We start from the raw sequence: 19,027 nt of genomic DNA, 5'->3' as shown, positions 1-19,027 counted from the left end.
CATATTTTCCCCCCCTGAGTCTTGGTTATAACCCGCTAAGTGACCTCACTGACTTTCTATGTATTTCCACAACACTGTCACGAGGCCATCACTCACTTGCTGGAAAACTTTTAATGCCTTCCATTGCCTTCTGAATAAAACTGAAACAGTTTTTTGATGATCAATAAGGCTGATTACAAACTGGCCTCTTCCTACCTTTTAACTAAAGCTCTCGTAAGCTCACTCCCCACTTGCTAAACTGCATATTCTCTTTCCTCTTTAAGTTTGCTTATTGTTTCTTGTTTGTTGCTGTTTGCTTTTTTTTTTACATGAAACACTGAAGGTAGTATCTTGTTTATACAATTTCCTGATTCCTTCTCTGTCTTCAAAGGTGGCACTGTTAACACTGTGTTGTTAATGTGGGTTTTCACAAGATAGTGCATTCTTAGAAGGTAGGGACTGTCTTGTTGAGCTATAGTGCCAACCCAGAGGTTGGTACTCAATAGTGTTTAGTAGTTTGTGACAAGTAACTGATAGCTGTTGCCTTATAGAATGAGTGGAAATCTTTAAGCATATGATGCTTTCAGATGGAGCTCATGCAAAAGCTTGAAGGTCTGTTTGGGGAACTGCAAGTCTCTCACGTTTGTGGAAGCACAAAGTATGGTTTGGGTTGCTGCCAAAATGGAGGTGAGAGGGTGCCTTATACGCCTTTCCAAGAAATTTGGATTTTATGCTGTAGAGAAGAGAGAGCCATTGATGGCTTTAAGCAAGTGAGTGACGTGGTCTGGGCATATCAGATTTGAATTTGAAGAGGTGGATTTCTTGGAGGATGAGGGGTGATTGTTAAGGAAGAGATGAGAGGTCTGCAGTCATTCCAGAGAGATGATAAGGGCTCAGTGAAGGCAGTGAGAGTAGCATTGGGAAAGAGGACTGGCCAGGAAAGATGTAAAGCTTTTCCCAATATGATCTGTTGGTTGTGAGGCACCAGAAAGATGTAAGCTTTTCCCCAATACGTTCCCCTTGGAGGCACCATTCACCAAGATTGGAGAGGAGGTTTGGGGTCCATAAGCAATTCCAATTCAGTTTTATCCCGGCAATTTGGCGATCTCAGCATTCCAGTCATTTGTGCCAGGGCTGTTCATTTCTAGAAGGATCTTTGATTCCAAGCAGGTGATCCTTTAGAGTGAACGGAATTCAGGACAGGAGTCACACATCTTTCCACTTATTAAACCTCACCCCTCTAGGAAAGAATCAGTTGGCTTCATCCATTATGTTTTAGTAGCTGCATCATGAGAACTGGTATTTATTCATGCATTTCAGTTAGCAGGAATATGGCCCTCGTGGGACTTCTTTTCTAGTTAATCGAAACTAACTTAAAGTATAAATAAGTATAGGGGCGCCTGGGTGCCCCATCAGGTAAGCGTCTGACTCCTGATTTCAGCTCAGGTCATGATCTCAGGAACTTAAGATCGAGCCTGGCATTGGGCACTGTGCTGGGCATGGAGCCTGCTTAAGATTCTTTCTCTCCCTCTCCCTCTGTCCCTCCTCCTAAAAAAAAAGGTATAAATAAGTATAAATGAGTGGTTACAGTATACTTTTTGGAGGGGGGGATTGAGTATAAGTTAGAAGTCAGACTTATACTTCCAGCAGTCATATTGTTGTTACACATCTGGTCAAGCTTTGCTAAAAATTTGGTGAAATAGTTACCAAACATTTTCTGTGGAAGCCTCTGATCTCTCTGATTTCAGATGTTACATATTTGAAAATGACATTTATCCTTCCTATAGATTAGTAGTTACTTAAAATCTAGCCATTTCCACAAAGATTTCTTTTATTTTTTTTACTTTTTCTTTTTTTCTTTTTTTTTTAATTAATTTTTTATTTTTTATAAACATATATTTTTATCCCCAGGGGTACACAAAGATTTCTTTGGAAACCACTAAGAGAGAGAATTTTAAAATTAATAAAGTTGAGCATCAGTGCTGTCAAAGTAAGATTAATTTTTTTTTAATTTGCTCATTTCAGCTATAATTTAGAGCCACCCCCCTCTTTGATCTCATTTTTAAAGAAGTTGTTTTTAAAATATCAGTGGGAATGCAGTTTTATAATTGCTGCATTTTAGCTCTGCAACCCATGGAGTTCTGGTTCGCTTTCCTTCTCCTGTCCCTATGTTCTAGTCCAGAGGATGTCTCTTCTGTATTAAGGTAGTGGCTTTTCATTTCATTGTCCAAAACATTGGTTTATGTTACAAAAGTTCAGAAGTATAGTTTTTCAGACTTGTTTTTTTGAAATGTTAGAATTCAGATGCTTAGGACCTCAAAGCTTTGATTTTAAAACTTGAAATTTTGGCTTTTTAAAGTAAAAAGCAAACTACTTTTTTCGTTGAATTTTCCCTTCCCATAATTAATGAGGGAAAGAAATGTAGTATGAGAGGAGAGGGGGAAAAAAACAGTCCATGTATTAAATAATATTGCTTACAACAACTTTTATATTCATGCTTTTTAAAACATGTTACATATTTGAGTTTTTTCATATTTAGTGAATGATGTAGGAAAGATATTAGGGTTTGAAGTTAATGGCCAAGAAAAAATTCTTGAGATGTCTTTGGTGCAGAAGGGTGGTTTTATTAAAGCATGGGAACAGGACCCTTGAGCAGAAAGAGCTGCACTGGGGTCATGAGGAGTGGCCCATTATGTGTTTTCAAGTTGGGAGGCGGTTAGAGATAGCATGTAAGTCTCCCAGGTGTTTTGGAAGCAAGGGTTTTAGGACCTTGAGGGGACTAGCTGTTGTTGGGAAAGTGCCATTTATTGCTGTCTAATAAAATCTGAGTCATGAGACCCTTCAGATGTATATCATATGTTTGGGGGATGATTGCGAACATGTATCTTGTTGGGTAGAGATAAAGGAAGCTTCCAAAGGAATCCTTATGTGTTAGAAGAGACTTACAGGATCCTTGGGGTTGGGCTAAGATAGTCTGTTGCCCTTAGCAAAGTATTAACATCGAGGCAGCTGAGTCCCTAGAAGGTCACTCTGCCTCTGTCAAGGACTTGTCAGTGGGCTGTAGGTAGGAGGAAATTTAATAATTTTTCTTCTGCTTCTGCTTCCCACATCAGTGGAGACATTTTACTTTAGCTTGTTCTACACCAAAGAGAAGACCCAAATAGGAAAACCACCCAAGTTTAATAGACTTTTAATCAGTAAGCAATCGATTAGTTGTTAAAAGCCTCTGACATTTCTGTCCAGAAAAGTGAGTAGTTAATATTACTGTGATTTAGATGGCACAGCTAGTAAAGACATTTAGGGATACTACAGATACTACGTAAAGTGGTGTGTGTTTGTGTGTGTGTGTGTGTGTGTGTATGTGTGTGTGTACTCTTCACAACTTCTTGGACCTGATTATATAACATTCATACCCTGAGAAAACTTGGACTCCAAAGAGTAAACTTGAGCACCAGCCTTCTTTCTTAAAAAAGTATAGTATTTGTTTTGATTGTTAGAAAAGCATTGAGAATATCTGAAAAATAAGCAGTAAAATTTAAAAAGTTTCATTCTATATATCATTCATAACAAATTGTGCCATTTATACCGGTATTTATTATGGTTGTTGGTTTTAATGGTTTTCTTTGTTTTCCCATTCAGAGAATTTATCAACAGCCTTCGACTGTACAGGACGTTCTACGGAGGCCTGGCTGACGAGCTTTGTGTTAGCGAATTAGCCGCTGCTGATGGGCTGCCGTGCTGGAATGGGGAAGACATAGTCAAAAGGTATTTTATGTGTTGTGGTCGGCGAAAACGTCTCGGTTCCTTTCATCCTTGCTTTCTTTTCCCAGGCCTTGAATGGACCACTTCAGTTTTAACTTTGCCCCACAGGTTAGACTCTACATCAATTTCTTCTCTTTAGTTGGTTAGAAATAAATTTGATCCTTTCTGGCATTTTGGAGATGCGATAGCATTTTTGCGGCATTTGAACCTTCTGTCTTCCTTCCTACCTATTTCAGACCTACCGACCATCCACTTTTTCGCTAAGTATTAGTTACCTTCTGTCCAATCTGTCTTGCTTATCAAGTATCTTATTTCTTTTTCATTTAGCTTTATGAGTTTTAGAGATTGAAGAAATTCAGTGAAATGAGAATACCTGTGCAAAGACTCATGGATATATGAATTTGAGTCTCAGCGGTGTTAATATGTCCCTCCTACAATTGTCTCTGTGTGTGTGTGTGTGTGTGTGTGCGCGCGCGCATGTGTGTGTACGTGTATGTGTGTGTGTGCACGCATGCACGTGTGTATTTTTGTTAGAGTGGGGTTATGTTCCTGTGTGTCTGTTTGAAGCAGTGTTTATTTCTATGTTGTCAATTGTTCTCAAGATTAGGAGTGAAATTTTTTTCCTGTTTTTTCCCCTCATTGTCTAGAATTTATTTGACATTTTCTTTTCCTTTGCTTCCTATAACTGATTGTACTCTGAAGTAATCTCCTGAGCTTGAGAAAGTCCTAAATTCCCCCTTCGTAATCTATAACAATGGTCAATAGTAACTGGCTGGGAATTGGTCTTTTGATTTTCCACTGCTGGTGATTGTTATAGAATGTAGGCTTGGGTTGCAGTTGGACTTGAATGTCTTCGTGTATTTTATTTTACAAAATCTACGGAAAGAGAGGGCCTTAAGCTTTCTGATTTACAAGCATGCCTACTCCACAGGAAGATAGGTGGTTTCGTTACCACTAGAGTGTTAAGTTCATTTAAAATATTATTAACAGCAACAGAAAAAGAAATCAGTAGCAAATTAAGCTTACCATACAAACATACACTCCAATTAAATAAATTTAAATAATAAAAGCTGTTTATGTATTTCTGTGTGATCATATTTACTATAGTTAAAGCTTATTTCCTGATATAGTAAATGATTATTTTGTAGTTTATATCTGAATATCTCATAGAGATTCTTAGATTTTGCAGAAAAAATGATTAACTACAGGAACATAATTAAATTTAAATAAAATATTTGGCTGACATGGTTAGTGTTCTTTTTTCATTATGTTCTTTGAATGTTAGAATGTATTTTCTAGGGGTGCCTGGGTGGCTCAGTGGTTTGGGCTGCTGCCTTCGGCTCGGGTCATGATCTCAGGGTCCTGGGATCGAGCCCCGCATCGGGCTCCCTGCTCCGCAGGAAGCCTGCTTCCCTCTCTCTCTCTCTCTCTCTCTGCCTGCCTCTCTGCCTACTTGTGATCTCTGTCTGTCAAATAAATAAATAAAATCTTAAAAAAAAAAAAGAATGTATTTTCTAAATTTACATTTCTTGCCTTTATTGAGAGCACTCATAGGGTGCCTGGTACTCTGAGTTCTTTTAATCTTCATGTCTCTGAAAGTTCTGCCACTTAAATCCAATAATTAAAAGATACTTTGACTTCTACCTTTTCCTATTACATTTGTTCAAGCTGGAAATAAACTTTCTTGTGTATTAACGATTTTTCTACAAAGGCTAATGAGAATCCCATGGTGATTAATGGAAGGTCTAGTATATTTTATAAAAACATGTGATATATTGCATTACATTGTATCATCTCATTTTAGAGCTGTAAGAACCTTCATGTCAGCTTGTCCCCCTCCTCTCTACTGTCTGGTCTGCAGTTGCTATAACAGAAAATGTTGCGGAACTCAGTGATTTGGGAAAACTTTACTTAGAGGGACAGTATTTTCAATTCAAAGAATGTATTCTATAGCATATATTTCTTAAGACCTCATTCACAGTTTAGGAAAGATTTTTTTTTTTTTTTAAAGCTCATCTTTAGCAAGAATTCTCTGTACAAAGTAGCCACAATTCTGATAAAGAAAACGAATGATTCTCATTCTTCTCATTTGCTTCCAGCTTATTCTCTCTTTCGCTGCCACCCAGCCTTCTGTCAGCCACTTCCAAGTGCCCTGTTCGACTCCACTCTCATGAGAACAGTTTACGCTTTGCCTTAACCTTCTCTCAAACGCTCCTCTGCCTCATTACCTTGATTGCCATGTTCCTATCTTTGGGAATATTTTTTCTGCTCCATCCCAACCTCATGGGTCCACTACCTAGGTCCCCTCCTCTTGGCTCACCTGGGGGCCAGCCAGCCGCCTCACACTCTGGCTCTCTAGCGCCATCTCCAGGTGGCTTCCAAAATGAACATTTTTCAGCCCTGATTATTTTCTGGCAGTCAGCCAAGGTTTTACAAGCATTATCTCATTTAGTTCTCCCATTTAGTTCTCCCAAAACTTGACTCCCTAATGCTCCAAAGCAAGCTGAATGGGTGGTATCTCTTTTCTATTTGAGCTTGAGAAAAACTCTTATCTGTGCTTGACTTTTTAAAAAAACATAGCACTTAAATTGTATTTTTATTTGTGGCTCAGCCAATTCTTGATGTACTTATGCAACAAGTTTTTTTTTTTTTTTCCTTCAAAGCAAAGTCAGTGCTAAAAGCGAAATATCCATCATATCTTGTTAATTATGGTATCTTCACCATGGAATATTATGTGTTAGTCAAAACCTGTGCATATTTTTATCTGCTAATGTGGAATAATTTCAAAAGATTATTAAATTAAAAATAGTTAAAGCTAGGACAGTGCCTGTTTTACCAGCAGATCTAAATAAGTAAAAAATAGCAATATTGGTTCTGCATAGAATATTTCTGAACAGTTACATGGAAACTGCTAATATACTTAAGAAGTACTGGGGGCCTTTTTAAATTTACATTGTATTTATTTATGTTTAAGGAGAACAGCTGTTGCAGTGATATTAGAATTATGGACTATTATTGTTTTCTTCTTTTCATAATTCTTTTTTGAAGTGAAAGTACTATTTTTACATATAATTTCTAGCTAACTTGGATTTTTCTAGTAATTTTTTGATATAGTTTTGATATATTTAGTTTTGTCAAAACAGTAATGGATATGGTTAAATACTGAACTAGTGACTCTGTCTAAGAAGTCTTTGAGAAAAGTCAAGTCCTGATGAATGTTGCAATCTTGAATTATTAGCTACTTTCTCCTAAAGAAAAAAGGAAGCATAGCAGTGATCACTGTGTGAAAGCACTAAGATCCTCAAATAAAATTTGAGAGATATGCACTTAGTTGAGATAAATAATGCTATCACATTTGGAAGAAATGAGTGCCAAGTGAATGTATACTACATTTGGGGATGATAGCGGTTTTTCTTTTCTTATGGTGGGTCATAAGACTCATCAGATTCATCCCAGAGAAATCATGCCACACACATCAGTAGGATAAATTGGTGGCCAAGACTGAGTATATCATTCATGATAAGCGCAAAGTGATTACTTTGGCAAGACTTCTTCTCCTGAAGGCATTTTTTAGGAGATGATTGATAAGATTATTTATGTGCACGGACGTGCTGTCTCAAAGAATAGGAGAGCCCTACTGATTGTTTCAATATTATGACAGTCCTATAAAATTGGGTGAAATCACCTTTGTGCTCATCAAAAGAGGCGGAATTCCTTTGTGATTGTAGCAGAAAATATCTCAAGTATCTGCAGTATCTAAGGAGTGTTTAATTTGTGAAACAAAATATCTACTTCAGTTCAAATGATTTTAAAGACGGATGCCTGCCCCCTATAGTCTGCGGCCACATTGAGATCAAGGGTTCTAAGAATTTATGGTTTAAGGTGAGAATGTATTGCCGAATTCCACACAGTCTCTATCTCTCTGTCTCTCTCCTATCGCTTCATCGTGAAATGAAATTGTTTTCCAAAAGGTGTATTGTGTCCGTCTTTCTGTTCTCAGAGCTCTGTTCTCAGTTCTCCATGATTACAAATTGATTGTTTGATGGTTTGCGCTTGGGCTTTCCGATTATTGATGGGCAGGTGACAGCTACTTAATTACCAGGGCTTCCTTTTCCTTTCTGATTAATAGACGCTTAATTCAGTTACTGTCCCTCAGTCTCTGGGAATTTATGACCTGCCCAAGAACTCTCAGACTAGCCAGTAGCTGTGAGGTGTCTTCGTACAATTAATAATCTGCACGATTTCTACTTCATCTTGAGTTATTTTTCCTTAATGCTTCTTTCATAGTTCAGTGTTTTGCTTTCAAACTCTTATGATAAGGTGCCCCTTCCAACAGAATATAATTGAATTTTTTAAAAATCAGATAAAAATATAAAACCTTAGAAGTCTCTGAAGCTTTATACCTATCTAGTATCGGATTTTCAGACAATATTATGTTTCCTGGAGATAGATAGATAGATAGATCCCCCTCTATCTGTTTATTTAGTATTTATTTTGTGATACAAAGCTATTAGCTGATTTCTGTATACACCTCCTTGGTTCATACAATTCTTTAAAGACTTAAAAATTTATTTTTATTTTTTATTGAAGTGTAAATATAATATCTTGTAACCTCATTTTTTCCCTTTACATTATCTATCTGAAAAGCTTCTCATCTTCCCTCTTTCTTCTTCTTCCTGACCTTGCTTGCATTCAACTATATTTTATTTATCTTTTTTTTTTTTTTTTTTTAAGCACCTGGCCTCGTTTACAAATGTTAGGGACTACAAAGCAGTCAGGTCTCAGGATTGTTCCGGTTTTCATTGATGTAACTATCAGTCGCTTTTCCTATGTTGCTTGTGCAAAGGCAGCATGAAAGTCTTCATGACTTAAACAACAATCTGTTTTGCATTTCTTTTTTTTCCCCTTGAAATTTTGATCTATTCAATCAGGTTTCTAATGTTGTTAAAGTAGACCTTCATAATTGTCATCATTATTATCATATCTAGGGCCCATCTGATGTGCTTCAGAATTCAAAGAGGCTTAAAAGACATGGTTAGGAGACATCCTCACCCTGACCCCAACACAGCCGTCTTCTGTGGGCTCTATTTCCCACTATGGGAATGATTTTCAACTACATCATTCTCTCCATGCAACTGTACATACTGCTTGGCCAAACTCCAACTTTAATCTTGAGTCCGCACGGAACATGTCCCCAAACCTCTAACTCCACCATGACACCTCTCATACCTTTTGCATGTATATGTCATATATCTTCTCTCTTCTTATCTACTGTGATTTCTTTCATAACAGAGCTCTTGTATTACCTGACAGGTTAAGAATGATTAGTATCCTTGAACACCTGTCCGTAATTTTTTTTTTAAGATTTTATTTATTTATTTGACAGACAGAGATCACAAGTAGGCAGAGAGGCAAGCAGAGAGAGAAAGGAGGAAGCAGGCTCCCTGCTGAGCAGAGAGCCCGATATGAGACTCCATCCCAGGACCCTGAGATCATGACCTGAGCCGAAGGCAGCGGCTTAACTCCCTGAGCCACCCAGGCGCCCCCTGTCCGTAATTTTTTAAAGATAAGAGGACTCTGAGGAATAGGAAGTTTTATAAGTGTTTTTGAGAACTGAAAGATTCAGGGACTGGGGAGGGGGGCTGGTAATAACACTTTGGTGGCTAGTATGTGGGTGCAAAGCGGAGTGCTGAAAGATGAGAAGAAAGATGAGTCATAAGAGTTTCTGCCTATGGTTGACTCTAGATGTTGGTTTGTTTTCTGATTTAATCTTAAAATCATGCATGTCTCATTGTGTAGATTTCCATAGTTATTTTTGGGAAACCAGAGTCTAAAAACTCTAAGACGCTTATGTGTTCTGGGTTATATACATATGAGGTGTGATTGTCTTTATCACAGATGAGGCATCTGGGTTGGGTTGGATAAAGTGCCAAGGCATGCCCAAGGTCAAACGCCTGAGTTTATAATCCTCAGTAAAGGACAAACTGAAATACTTTTGCTCCTTTGTGATAGAAATAAAAAAAAAAAAAAAGTATGACTTTAGATCTAAGGGGCTGTCCAGTTCATCCCATTGTAGATACACGTTTCAGGCCCAACATGACAAATGCAGGAATGGCTGGTGTGTTGGCTTTGCAGACTCTTGGTCATGTACAGTCTTTTTCTGCCTTACTCTAGTACACTCGCTTGGCAAATAATTTTTCTTTAAATGGTGCCTGAAGTAGTTTGGTTCTATAGAAAATGACATAGATGGTAGCAAGAGGATGCACATTTTGTCAATTTGCTCCGACTCCTGACCTTCCTCACTAGTGTTGAAACCTAGGAAAATACCCATTTCTCTCAGGTCAATACACACATTTGGTCTTTTCTAAAAATGCTCCATTTATTTGGTAATAATTGCATTTTATCCCATCTTCTGAACTGAGATGTTTCTTCTGAATCTCTCTTCACTGGTTTAGTAAGTAACTTACTTAGCCTCATGTCTCCTGTTAAGACTATAATCATTAGGGGCACCTGGGGGGCTCAGTGGGTTAAGCCTCTGCCTTCGGCTCAGGTCATGGTCCCAGGGTCGTGGGATCGAGCCCCGCATCAGGCTGCGCAGCAGAGAGCCTGCTTCCCCCTCTATCTCTGCCTGTTTCTCTGTCTACTTGTGATCTCTCTCTCTGTCAAATAAATAAAAAAATAGTAAGGGAAGAGACATCCGTTCCTCCCTTAAAAAAAAAAAAAGGGGGGGGGGCGCCTGGGTGGCTCAGTGGGTTAAGCTGCTGCCTTCAGCTCAGGTCATGATCTCCGGGTCCTGGGATCGAGTCCCACATCGGGCTCTCTGCTCGGAAGGGAGCCTGCTTCCCTCTCTCTCTCTCTGCCTGCCTTTCCATCTACTTGTGATTTCTCTCTGTCAAATAAATAAATAAAATCTTTAAAAAAAAAGTGTAATCTTTATATTCAGGGATTTGGACTCAGGTGAGAGTGGGAACTGCTCCATTAAACCCACTCAGAAGGCTCCTTTCTACCTTGTCATAGAATGAAATCATGACCAATTCTCAAAAGCCTTTGGTCACTATTAGTGTCTAAGGGCAGTTTTATTGTCATTAGTCCCATAACCATTGTAAATTTAGTAATTAAATTCAGTCCGTAAAAAGTCCAACTTCTGTAACAAAAAGGTCTAGTCTAACTGAATCATCAAATCTCCAAAGTGGTCATTTCTCCCCATTTCTCAGTTGGGTGCTGAGTCAGTCTGGGAGGTGCCTGTGGTGAGGACAGGACAATCTTGTGTTCTCCTCATCCACATACCGACCTCACGTTTTCCTTGACCTCAGACAATGTTTTTGACTCCCCCATGTTTGGAGCTTGACAGTTGATGGGACAGAAGTGAGAGAGAAGTGGTGAGAGAAGGGAATGTTCTTTTTCACTGATAATTTTGTATTTCTTATTACTCAGTCCTAGCTTGGCAAGTGTGAAGAGTTGATGTTTTGAGGCTTTGTGGGCTCAAGACAATGCCTTCTCTCCATTTTTCTCCCTTTGATGGCAAACCTCTGGCTTCTTGCTCCTGAGATCTTCTGGTGGAGTCTTTTTCTCCATGATGATCTTCTCTAGACCATAGACGCTTTGCTTGTCTCTCTAGCTTTTGGTGGGAGTGTAACCTATGCCCTGTGTATCTGCCTCTCGTTACTCTACTGCTAGTCAGGGAACTTCCTCCACAGGCCCAGGCTGCCGTTCTTAGGGATAGATCTTTTTAATCTTTTCAAACTCCAAGGATCCCTAAAGCCTCTCTCACTTAGGATGAATGAATGGGAGAAGGTCACAACTACCTAACAAGTTTCTTCAAAGAAATTCTTTGCTTCGGTCTCTTCAGGCTCAACCCTTCTATATGATTAAGGTGGATATGAAGATGAGAAACTGAAAGCAGTTTCTAATCATCTGCTTTTCTTGTCTAGGACCCGAGTTTGAAATCATATCTATTGTCTTGTTCTTGGCTGAAATGGAAATAGAAAGAGGGTTATTTTAGCATCCTTTTGCCTGCATTTGGAACTGGTGTGTAGGAGACAGAAAACTAGATTCTATGTTTAAAACACTACAAAGACTTTGAATGATTTGCAAAAGTAAGACATTGTCCTTATCTCTGAGGGGCTTAGAATCTAAAAAAAAGTAGAAGACATGTTCACACTATGTATACATCAGAAGAGATGCTGTGAAGTGATGGAGACCAAAAAAATATCCCACAGGATTTCAAATAAAGGGTGGAAATTCCATTTGATCGAGGCGGTTCAAAAAGTATTTAATAAAAGACTTAATATATGATATGGGTCTCCATTCATTTTTCCCATTCATTCATTTAAAATAACTTCTCTAAAATATTTATGGATGAGATTAGATGATGTCTGGGGTTTTATAATAATTCAGTGAATGGGGAGAAAGAACCATACTATACATAAAACAAGATTTTCTCTGTGTGGATAATTGTGGGAGCTGTATTATGGGTACAGGGCTTGTTTATTCCCTTTGTTTGTATAAGTTTTAAAATTCTGTAATAAAACACAGAGGTACAAAAATGACAAGACATAAAAAATTACATTGTCAAGTAGGTACTCTGTCACATTATCCTAGACATGGTGGGCGCAGTGATAGACAAGACAGACATGAACTATCTCTCGTTAGATTAGGATATAGAGGAGATGAATATGGAATGAATAATTACAAGTGTGAGTAGTTTGCAGAATCTTTAAGGTTGGATGGAATTTTAATCAGCAGTCTTGGAAGCAAGAAAAGAGTGAGTGCAGTCTCAAAAGAAATGCCTCAAGTTTGGTGGCCTATTAATTGCATTATTTCCATTTGTAGGTAACCTTTCAGATTATCTTTTCTCCTTCTCAATACTCTTTCATTTGAGCTTAATGGGCATGTCCTGACTATTTAGTATTAAGCCTCCCTTTTGTTCATTATAGCAGCCATTCATTCAGAAAGTCCTTAAAACCCAGAGGTTACAAATGTTAGGCTCAGGAGCCAGGCTACCAAGGTTCTCAGGAAAGATTAGCCTTTTACTAGTAAAGTGAATTCAGGCACATTCATTAAACACTAATTGTATCAGTTACTCTATTTTTAAAATATGGCAGACAATAATGCCTGTCTCATATTTGAGAATTAAATGTTATTTACAGAAACAGTTTAGAGTCCTAGCTATCACATAGTAAACATTCATCAACTATTAAATCTTCTTTTAAACACTGTATACTCATTTACTTCAGTGCAAAGGAAACCGTTTTGGATTGAACTTCTCTCTTTAAATGAGTTCTACCATGAATCAGAATTGTCTAAAGACAATTATCATATGAGCTCCCTGATATGGGAAGTTGAGAGGCAACGTGGGAGGTTTGGGGGTTGGAAAGGAATAAATGAGACAAGATGGGATCGGGAGGGAGACAAACCATAAGAGACTTAATCTCACAAAACAAACTAAGGTTTGCCCGACGGAGGGGGGTGGTGGGGTTATGGACACTGGGGAGGGTACGTGCTATGGTGCGTGCTGTGAAGTGTAAACCTGGTGATTCACAGACCTGTACCCCTGGGGCTAATAATATATCCTATGTTAATAAAAAAATTTAAAAATTAAAAAGAAAAGACTTTCATCTGGAAAACAAAGATGAGTATGGGGGTTAGCTTACAAGCCAGTAAAAACTATTATTAGGGATCTTGGTTTGGGAGTAGGAGATAGTCCCTTGTTAATATTTTAGTGATATTATTTAATATTTTATATGATAATTTCATTGAGATTGTAAGTAAAGAATATATTTCTGAATAGGAAGTTAATCAAATACTCAACTGTGGAGAATTATTGCCCGACTTGTACCCACACAATATACCAGTTTTCTGGGGCCCCTTGTGGCTCAGTCAGTTAAGCGACTTCCTTTGGCTCGAGTCATGATCCCAGGGTCCTGGGATTGAGCCCCATATCTGGCTCCTGCTCACTGGGGAGTCTCCTTCTCCCTCTGCTTCTGCCACTCCCTCGGGCCTATGCTCTCTCTCTATCAAATAAAGTATTTTTTTAAAAAAATCAGTTTTCTTAAGGAATCATTAAAAGTTAAGATACAGGGCTCCTGGGTGGCTCAGTGGGTCAAAGCCTCTGCCTTCAGCTCAGTTCATGATCCCAGGGTCCTGGGATCAAGCCCCACATCGGGCTCTCTGCTCAGCAGGGAGCCTGCTCCCTCCTCTCTCTCTGCCTGCCTCTGCCTACTTGTGATCTCTGTCAAATAAATAAATAAAATCTTAAAAAAAAAAAGTTAAGGTACAAATAAAAAACACTATAAAGATAAAAATATTTTACTCCTAAGCAGTAGTTTGGGAATATTCAGTCACTAGCTGTAGCATCTTAGGGTTGATCGTTAATGATCTATCACTTAACTGGAAATAAATAAATCTCTGAGACCATACTAAATTTCACACACCAGATTGTTTTGGTGCCATGACAGTTTTAAGGCTGCTCTCCTTCTAGCCATTTCTTTCCATCCATTAGATTCCCAAAGGAAATACACACTGAAGAATCCCTAGAACAAAATTTGATTGAACGTCAGCCATCACTGTGTCTCTACCCAGTTTCTTGCCAGACCTCCACAGTACACACAAACTGTATTTAACTTGTTAACTTGTTTCCATCAAGGATTGTGTGTAGAAGAAGATTAAAGAAAAAAATAGCGAGATAAAAGTGTACTGAAGTGGAAACCTAAAGGACCTTTTCCCATCTGTTTGGCACAGAAGTTGTTATCTCTTTGGGGTTACGGATTTCATCACAGTTCCGTAGATGTGTGACTCCCAGACTGTGTTATTGCAAAACAGCAGCCGTCTAAAAGGCCTCCAGGATGCCTACACCTATTTTCACCAGAGTAGTTCCTTTTTGATCCTACATTTTCTTATTGAGCTTACACGCGAGAAACTCTTCTTTTTTAAGTAAAATAGGTAAGTTTGCTAAACTATAAAGAAGACACATAGCTTTTCTTAGTCTAGTCCTATATATCCACAGCAGAGCCTATAAATTCATCAGTAGATAATTTATTATATTTTAAAATAAAATGCCAGAAGAGAGATGAAGAAGAACTGCCACTTATTCATAATACTTTCCTCTTCAAATAGACTCCAACATAGTCTCATAAATTTTATTAGAACATCTCATCAGTTATCAGCACATTTTATTGCCCAACCAACAAAATCCTTATTTTCTGATGCATTCTTCAAGGCAAATATATAAGCTTTGTTAGATGTGGTTGAAATGGGTTTCCAAAATCTGATTTGAACCCACTTGCATATTAATGAGTATAACATTTAAAGAATATTGACCTTTATGTTTTGGCATGCCTGATTAATATAATTATTTTTTCATTGTTCTTAAGATTTCATTTCTCATAACTATACTGAAATCAGGAATTATTTTAAGATTTTTGTTGTTTTCCTAGGGAAATAGATGACTGCATATTTTTTGAGTGTTTGTATAACCTACTTACAAAGTTCTATCTCTAATCATTTTTATATATAATGACAGTCACAATGAGTTCAGGATATAAATTTTTTAGATATTGAATAAGAAATCCAGGAGTCTTACAATCATGAAGGAAATGAATCTCATGTTTGGAAAGTAGCTTAAAAGTCAGTCCATACTATGCTGGGAGAAGGGAAAATGCAATAAGAAAAGTTTGCACTTTGGGTTGCCTGGGTGGCTCAGTGGGTTAAGCCTCTGCATTTGGCTCAGGTCATGATCTCAGGGTCCTGGGATTGAGTCCCGCATCGGGCTCTCTGCTCGGTGGGGAGCCTGCTTCCTCTCTCTCTCTGCCCGTCTCTCTGCCTACTTGTGATCTCTCTCCATCAAATAAATAAAAATCTTAAAAAGAAAGAAAGAAAGAAAATTTTGCACTCTATACACTTCAAAGTAGTGCTTACATTTTTTTATAACATGCCATGTTATTATAATGCAAAAATGGTATTTCCATCATAAGAAATACAATATAATTTTTGAATTTCTTCTATCAGTATCAGCCAATCTTTAACCTGAACTGTAAATTGCTACACATTTCCTTCCTACACAAAAAAGCCTTCCTTTCCTATAAATTGAAGTCTCTGCTGTCAGGTAATACATGTTGGTAATACATGATGTGTGATGATGTAAACATATTCATATAAATTTTACATGAATTAAATATGAAATGACAGTTGTGTATTAGATGAAATATATGTCCCTTTTTGGATTATTTTCTAGATAGAATCTAGGCTTTGGTAGGTATATTGGATCATTAAATCCACAGTATTTTGTATAATGTATTTAAATTGTTTTTTATCAAGCAAAATTAGTATCATCTTTTAGTTAGCATGGGATATTTAAATATAAGGAGTAGCAAAGCAGTAAAAAATATTTGGTGCTGTTGGTTCAGGAATGAGTCACTGCCATCTAAATTGAAGTCACTATTCTCAATGAGATATGTGGTTCTTCAGAGGTAAGAATTGATGTTCTGCTGGGTAAGAGCCATAGCATCAGTGAAATCTACAGTGAGTGGGATTTTTATGTGATGGGCATAGAGTAATGTATTAGAAGTATTAGTTAGGGTTCTCCAGAGAAATAGAATGAATGGTATCAAGTATCTATCTCTCTCTGTATCTATCTATCTTCTCTCATCTGTATAGAGAAAGAAATGTTAAGGAATTGGCTTGTGTAGTCTTGGAGGCTGGCAAGTCATAGATTTGGAGGGCAGGCTGACTGATGGCAGATTCTGGAAGAAGTTGATAGTCTTGAGTCCAAAAGCTATCTGGAAGTAGAATTCCTTCCTCTTCTGGATTCCTCAGTTTTTCTTTTAAGGTCTTCAACTGATTGGACAGGGCCCACCCACACCATGAAGGTAATCTTCTCTATGAAAAGTGTGTTTAAAAATGTTAAAACACCTAGGGAAACCTGGGTGGCTCAGTTGTTTAAACTCTTGATTTCAGCACAGGTCATGATCTCAAGGTTGTGAGATTAAGCCTGGTGTTGGGCTCTGTGCCGGTTGTGGAGCCTGCTTGGAATCCTCCCTCTACCTCTGCTCCTTCCTCCCCTCCCCTGCTTACTCGCTCTCTCTCTCTCTCTCTCTCAAAGGAAATGAATGATGAATGAATGAATGAATGAATGAATTGAATTAAATAAATGTTAATCACATCTAAAAATACCTTCACAGCAACATCTAAACTAGTGTTTGAGGGAAATGTTAGGTACCATAATCTAGCCAAGTTGACACATGAAATTAATCATCACAAGTAATATTCTAGGTGACGAATGAGAAGGTAAGTAAGTGCTGTTTTGGAGCTGATGTTCTGGAGATGGGTGTGGAAGAGGCTGTGTTCCATTAAGTCTCCAGAGAAAACTCTGGAGGAATCATATTTAAGCTGAAAATGTGGTAAGATGTTGTTTTTCTAAGTAGAGAGAGTATCCTGTCTTGTGTATCTAAGAACAGAGGGAAAACCAGCATGCTTGGAACAGAAAGATATGAAGGACATGGAGGAATTGTCTATCACGAGATTGTAGATTGTAGAAGGGGCCCTTAATCACAGAGGCCAGAGGAGAAGTTTGGATCTTATTCTAGATGCTTTGAGAAGTCATCGCAGGTATCAAGCCAAGACTAATATAAGCTGGATGCTTCATGGAGAGTAATTTTGAATATAAAGTCGAGAGAAAACAAACAAACAAACACAGTCATAGTGGTGCATATTGGCCAATCTGTGTGTGTTGTGTGTGAGAGAGGAAAAATAAAAAAGAGAAAGAAATAGCACATGTGCCTCTAAAGAATAAAAAGTCATCCATAATGAATGAAAAATCTCTCACATTTGTGTTATCTGGGAAACATAAGTCTTGTTTGCAGAACAACACTTAATACAAGGAAACTACGAGTATATAATCACATGGAGGATAAAACAGGCACAACGTGTATCACGGAGGGACTCCTGTTACCTGCTCCAACAAAGTCTTCCTCAAATGAATGAGAAAAACACTAAAATCTGATAGAAGAGTGGACAAAGTACATGAATAGAGAGATCATAAGAACTTATTAGGGTCTCTTAAACATATAAAAATTACCCTCAGTCATACAAATGAAAGAATTCTCAACACAGATTAAATAAAAGCAAATTAAAATAAAAAAATTTTTCACTTATGCTAATTAAAATAGTTAAATTTGATTATTCACTGCAATGACCAAGGTGTGGAGAAAAAGTTATCTCCATCCCCAACAGGAAAGGAAATTATTTCTACATCTTTGAAGGGCACTTGGACAACATCTGTCAATATTTCAAATACACATGACCTTTGAATCAATTGCTTAACATTTAGGAATTTATCCTCAGATTTACTAATACATGTAAACAAAAGAGCATGCATTGCATATAGTTTATGGTAACATAACGTATGGATACCCCAAAATGCCTGTTAATAGGGAAATAATTAATGGGTATGGTATATTCAAAAACAGAATATAAGGCAGATTTTTAAAAAGAAAGAGGTAACCATAGCAGTAGTGATATGGAAATAGCTAGAGAAGAGGAGGAGTGCAGGATATGTATAGGAAGAAAAAAATGATGGCTTATATTTCCATGTGCTTTTATAATTTACTTACCATGTGCTTTCAGTCCTGTTCCCCTCCAAAAAAACATAAAAAATAAAATTACCCATGTAAATGTTAAAGGAAAATGATGTCTTTCTGAAATTCAGAAAGATGTCTTGCTTAAGATTAATATCTTGAAAAGCCCATGGATCAAATAAAACAAAAGTAAATTGGCCAATAAAATAAAAGCAAATAAAATTCCCTAAATATTGTTTCAATGTAAGGCTTAGAATTATTTGAGAAACAAATTGCATGGAGCAGAAAATGCTAACTTGAGCACTGAAGCTCAAACCAGTGGTTTAGAGATTAGAGAGTGTTGGGAGCAGACTAGGACTGCCTGGACACTGCTCTCCTGACTAACTAAATAGACTCCAAACCCAACCTGGTTCTCACATGTCATGCCCCTTATGAGGAGGTGTTCTATGGACTGAATGTGCTCCTTCCCCAAAATTCATGTTGAAACCTAACCTCCAATGTGATGGTATTAGGAGTAGGGCTTTGGAGAAGTGATGACGCTCTGTCCTCAAGAATGAGGTTAGTGCTTTGGTAAAAGAGACCCTAGAGAGATCCCTCACCCCTTCCCCCATATGAGGACACAGTGAAAAGATGACCATCTAGGACCAGGACTGGACTCAGTAGACACTGCATTTCCTCACACCTTGATCTTGGACTTCCCAGCCAACAGAGCT

The 19,027-nt window shown here is 37.8% G+C and overlaps 1 protein-coding gene across 2 annotated transcripts in view; it reads left to right on the top strand.

Moving 5' to 3' along the window:
* The window catches only part of GPC5 (glypican 5), a 1,424,459-nt gene that overhangs the window by 349,008 nt on the left and 1,056,424 nt on the right, over positions 1 to 19,027 (top strand). For both annotated transcript variants that reach the window (XM_004746153.3, XM_004746154.3), the window contains exon 5: positions 3,619 to 3,744. In XM_004746153.3, the coding sequence (XP_004746210.1) occupies positions 3,619 to 3,744 (126 nt within the window). The remainder of the gene's footprint in view (positions 1 to 3,618; positions 3,745 to 19,027) is intronic.

Source organism: Mustela putorius, unplaced genomic scaffold (assembly GCF_011764305.1).
Source record: "Mustela putorius furo isolate JIRA1106 unplaced genomic scaffold, ASM1176430v1.1 tig00003974_pilon_pilon_pilon, whole genome shotgun sequence".
NCBI classification, from domain to species: domain Eukaryota; kingdom Metazoa; phylum Chordata; class Mammalia; order Carnivora; family Mustelidae; genus Mustela; species Mustela putorius.
Note: the sequence above shows the minus strand (reverse complement) of the source record. Positions and strands in the feature narration are given on the sequence as shown.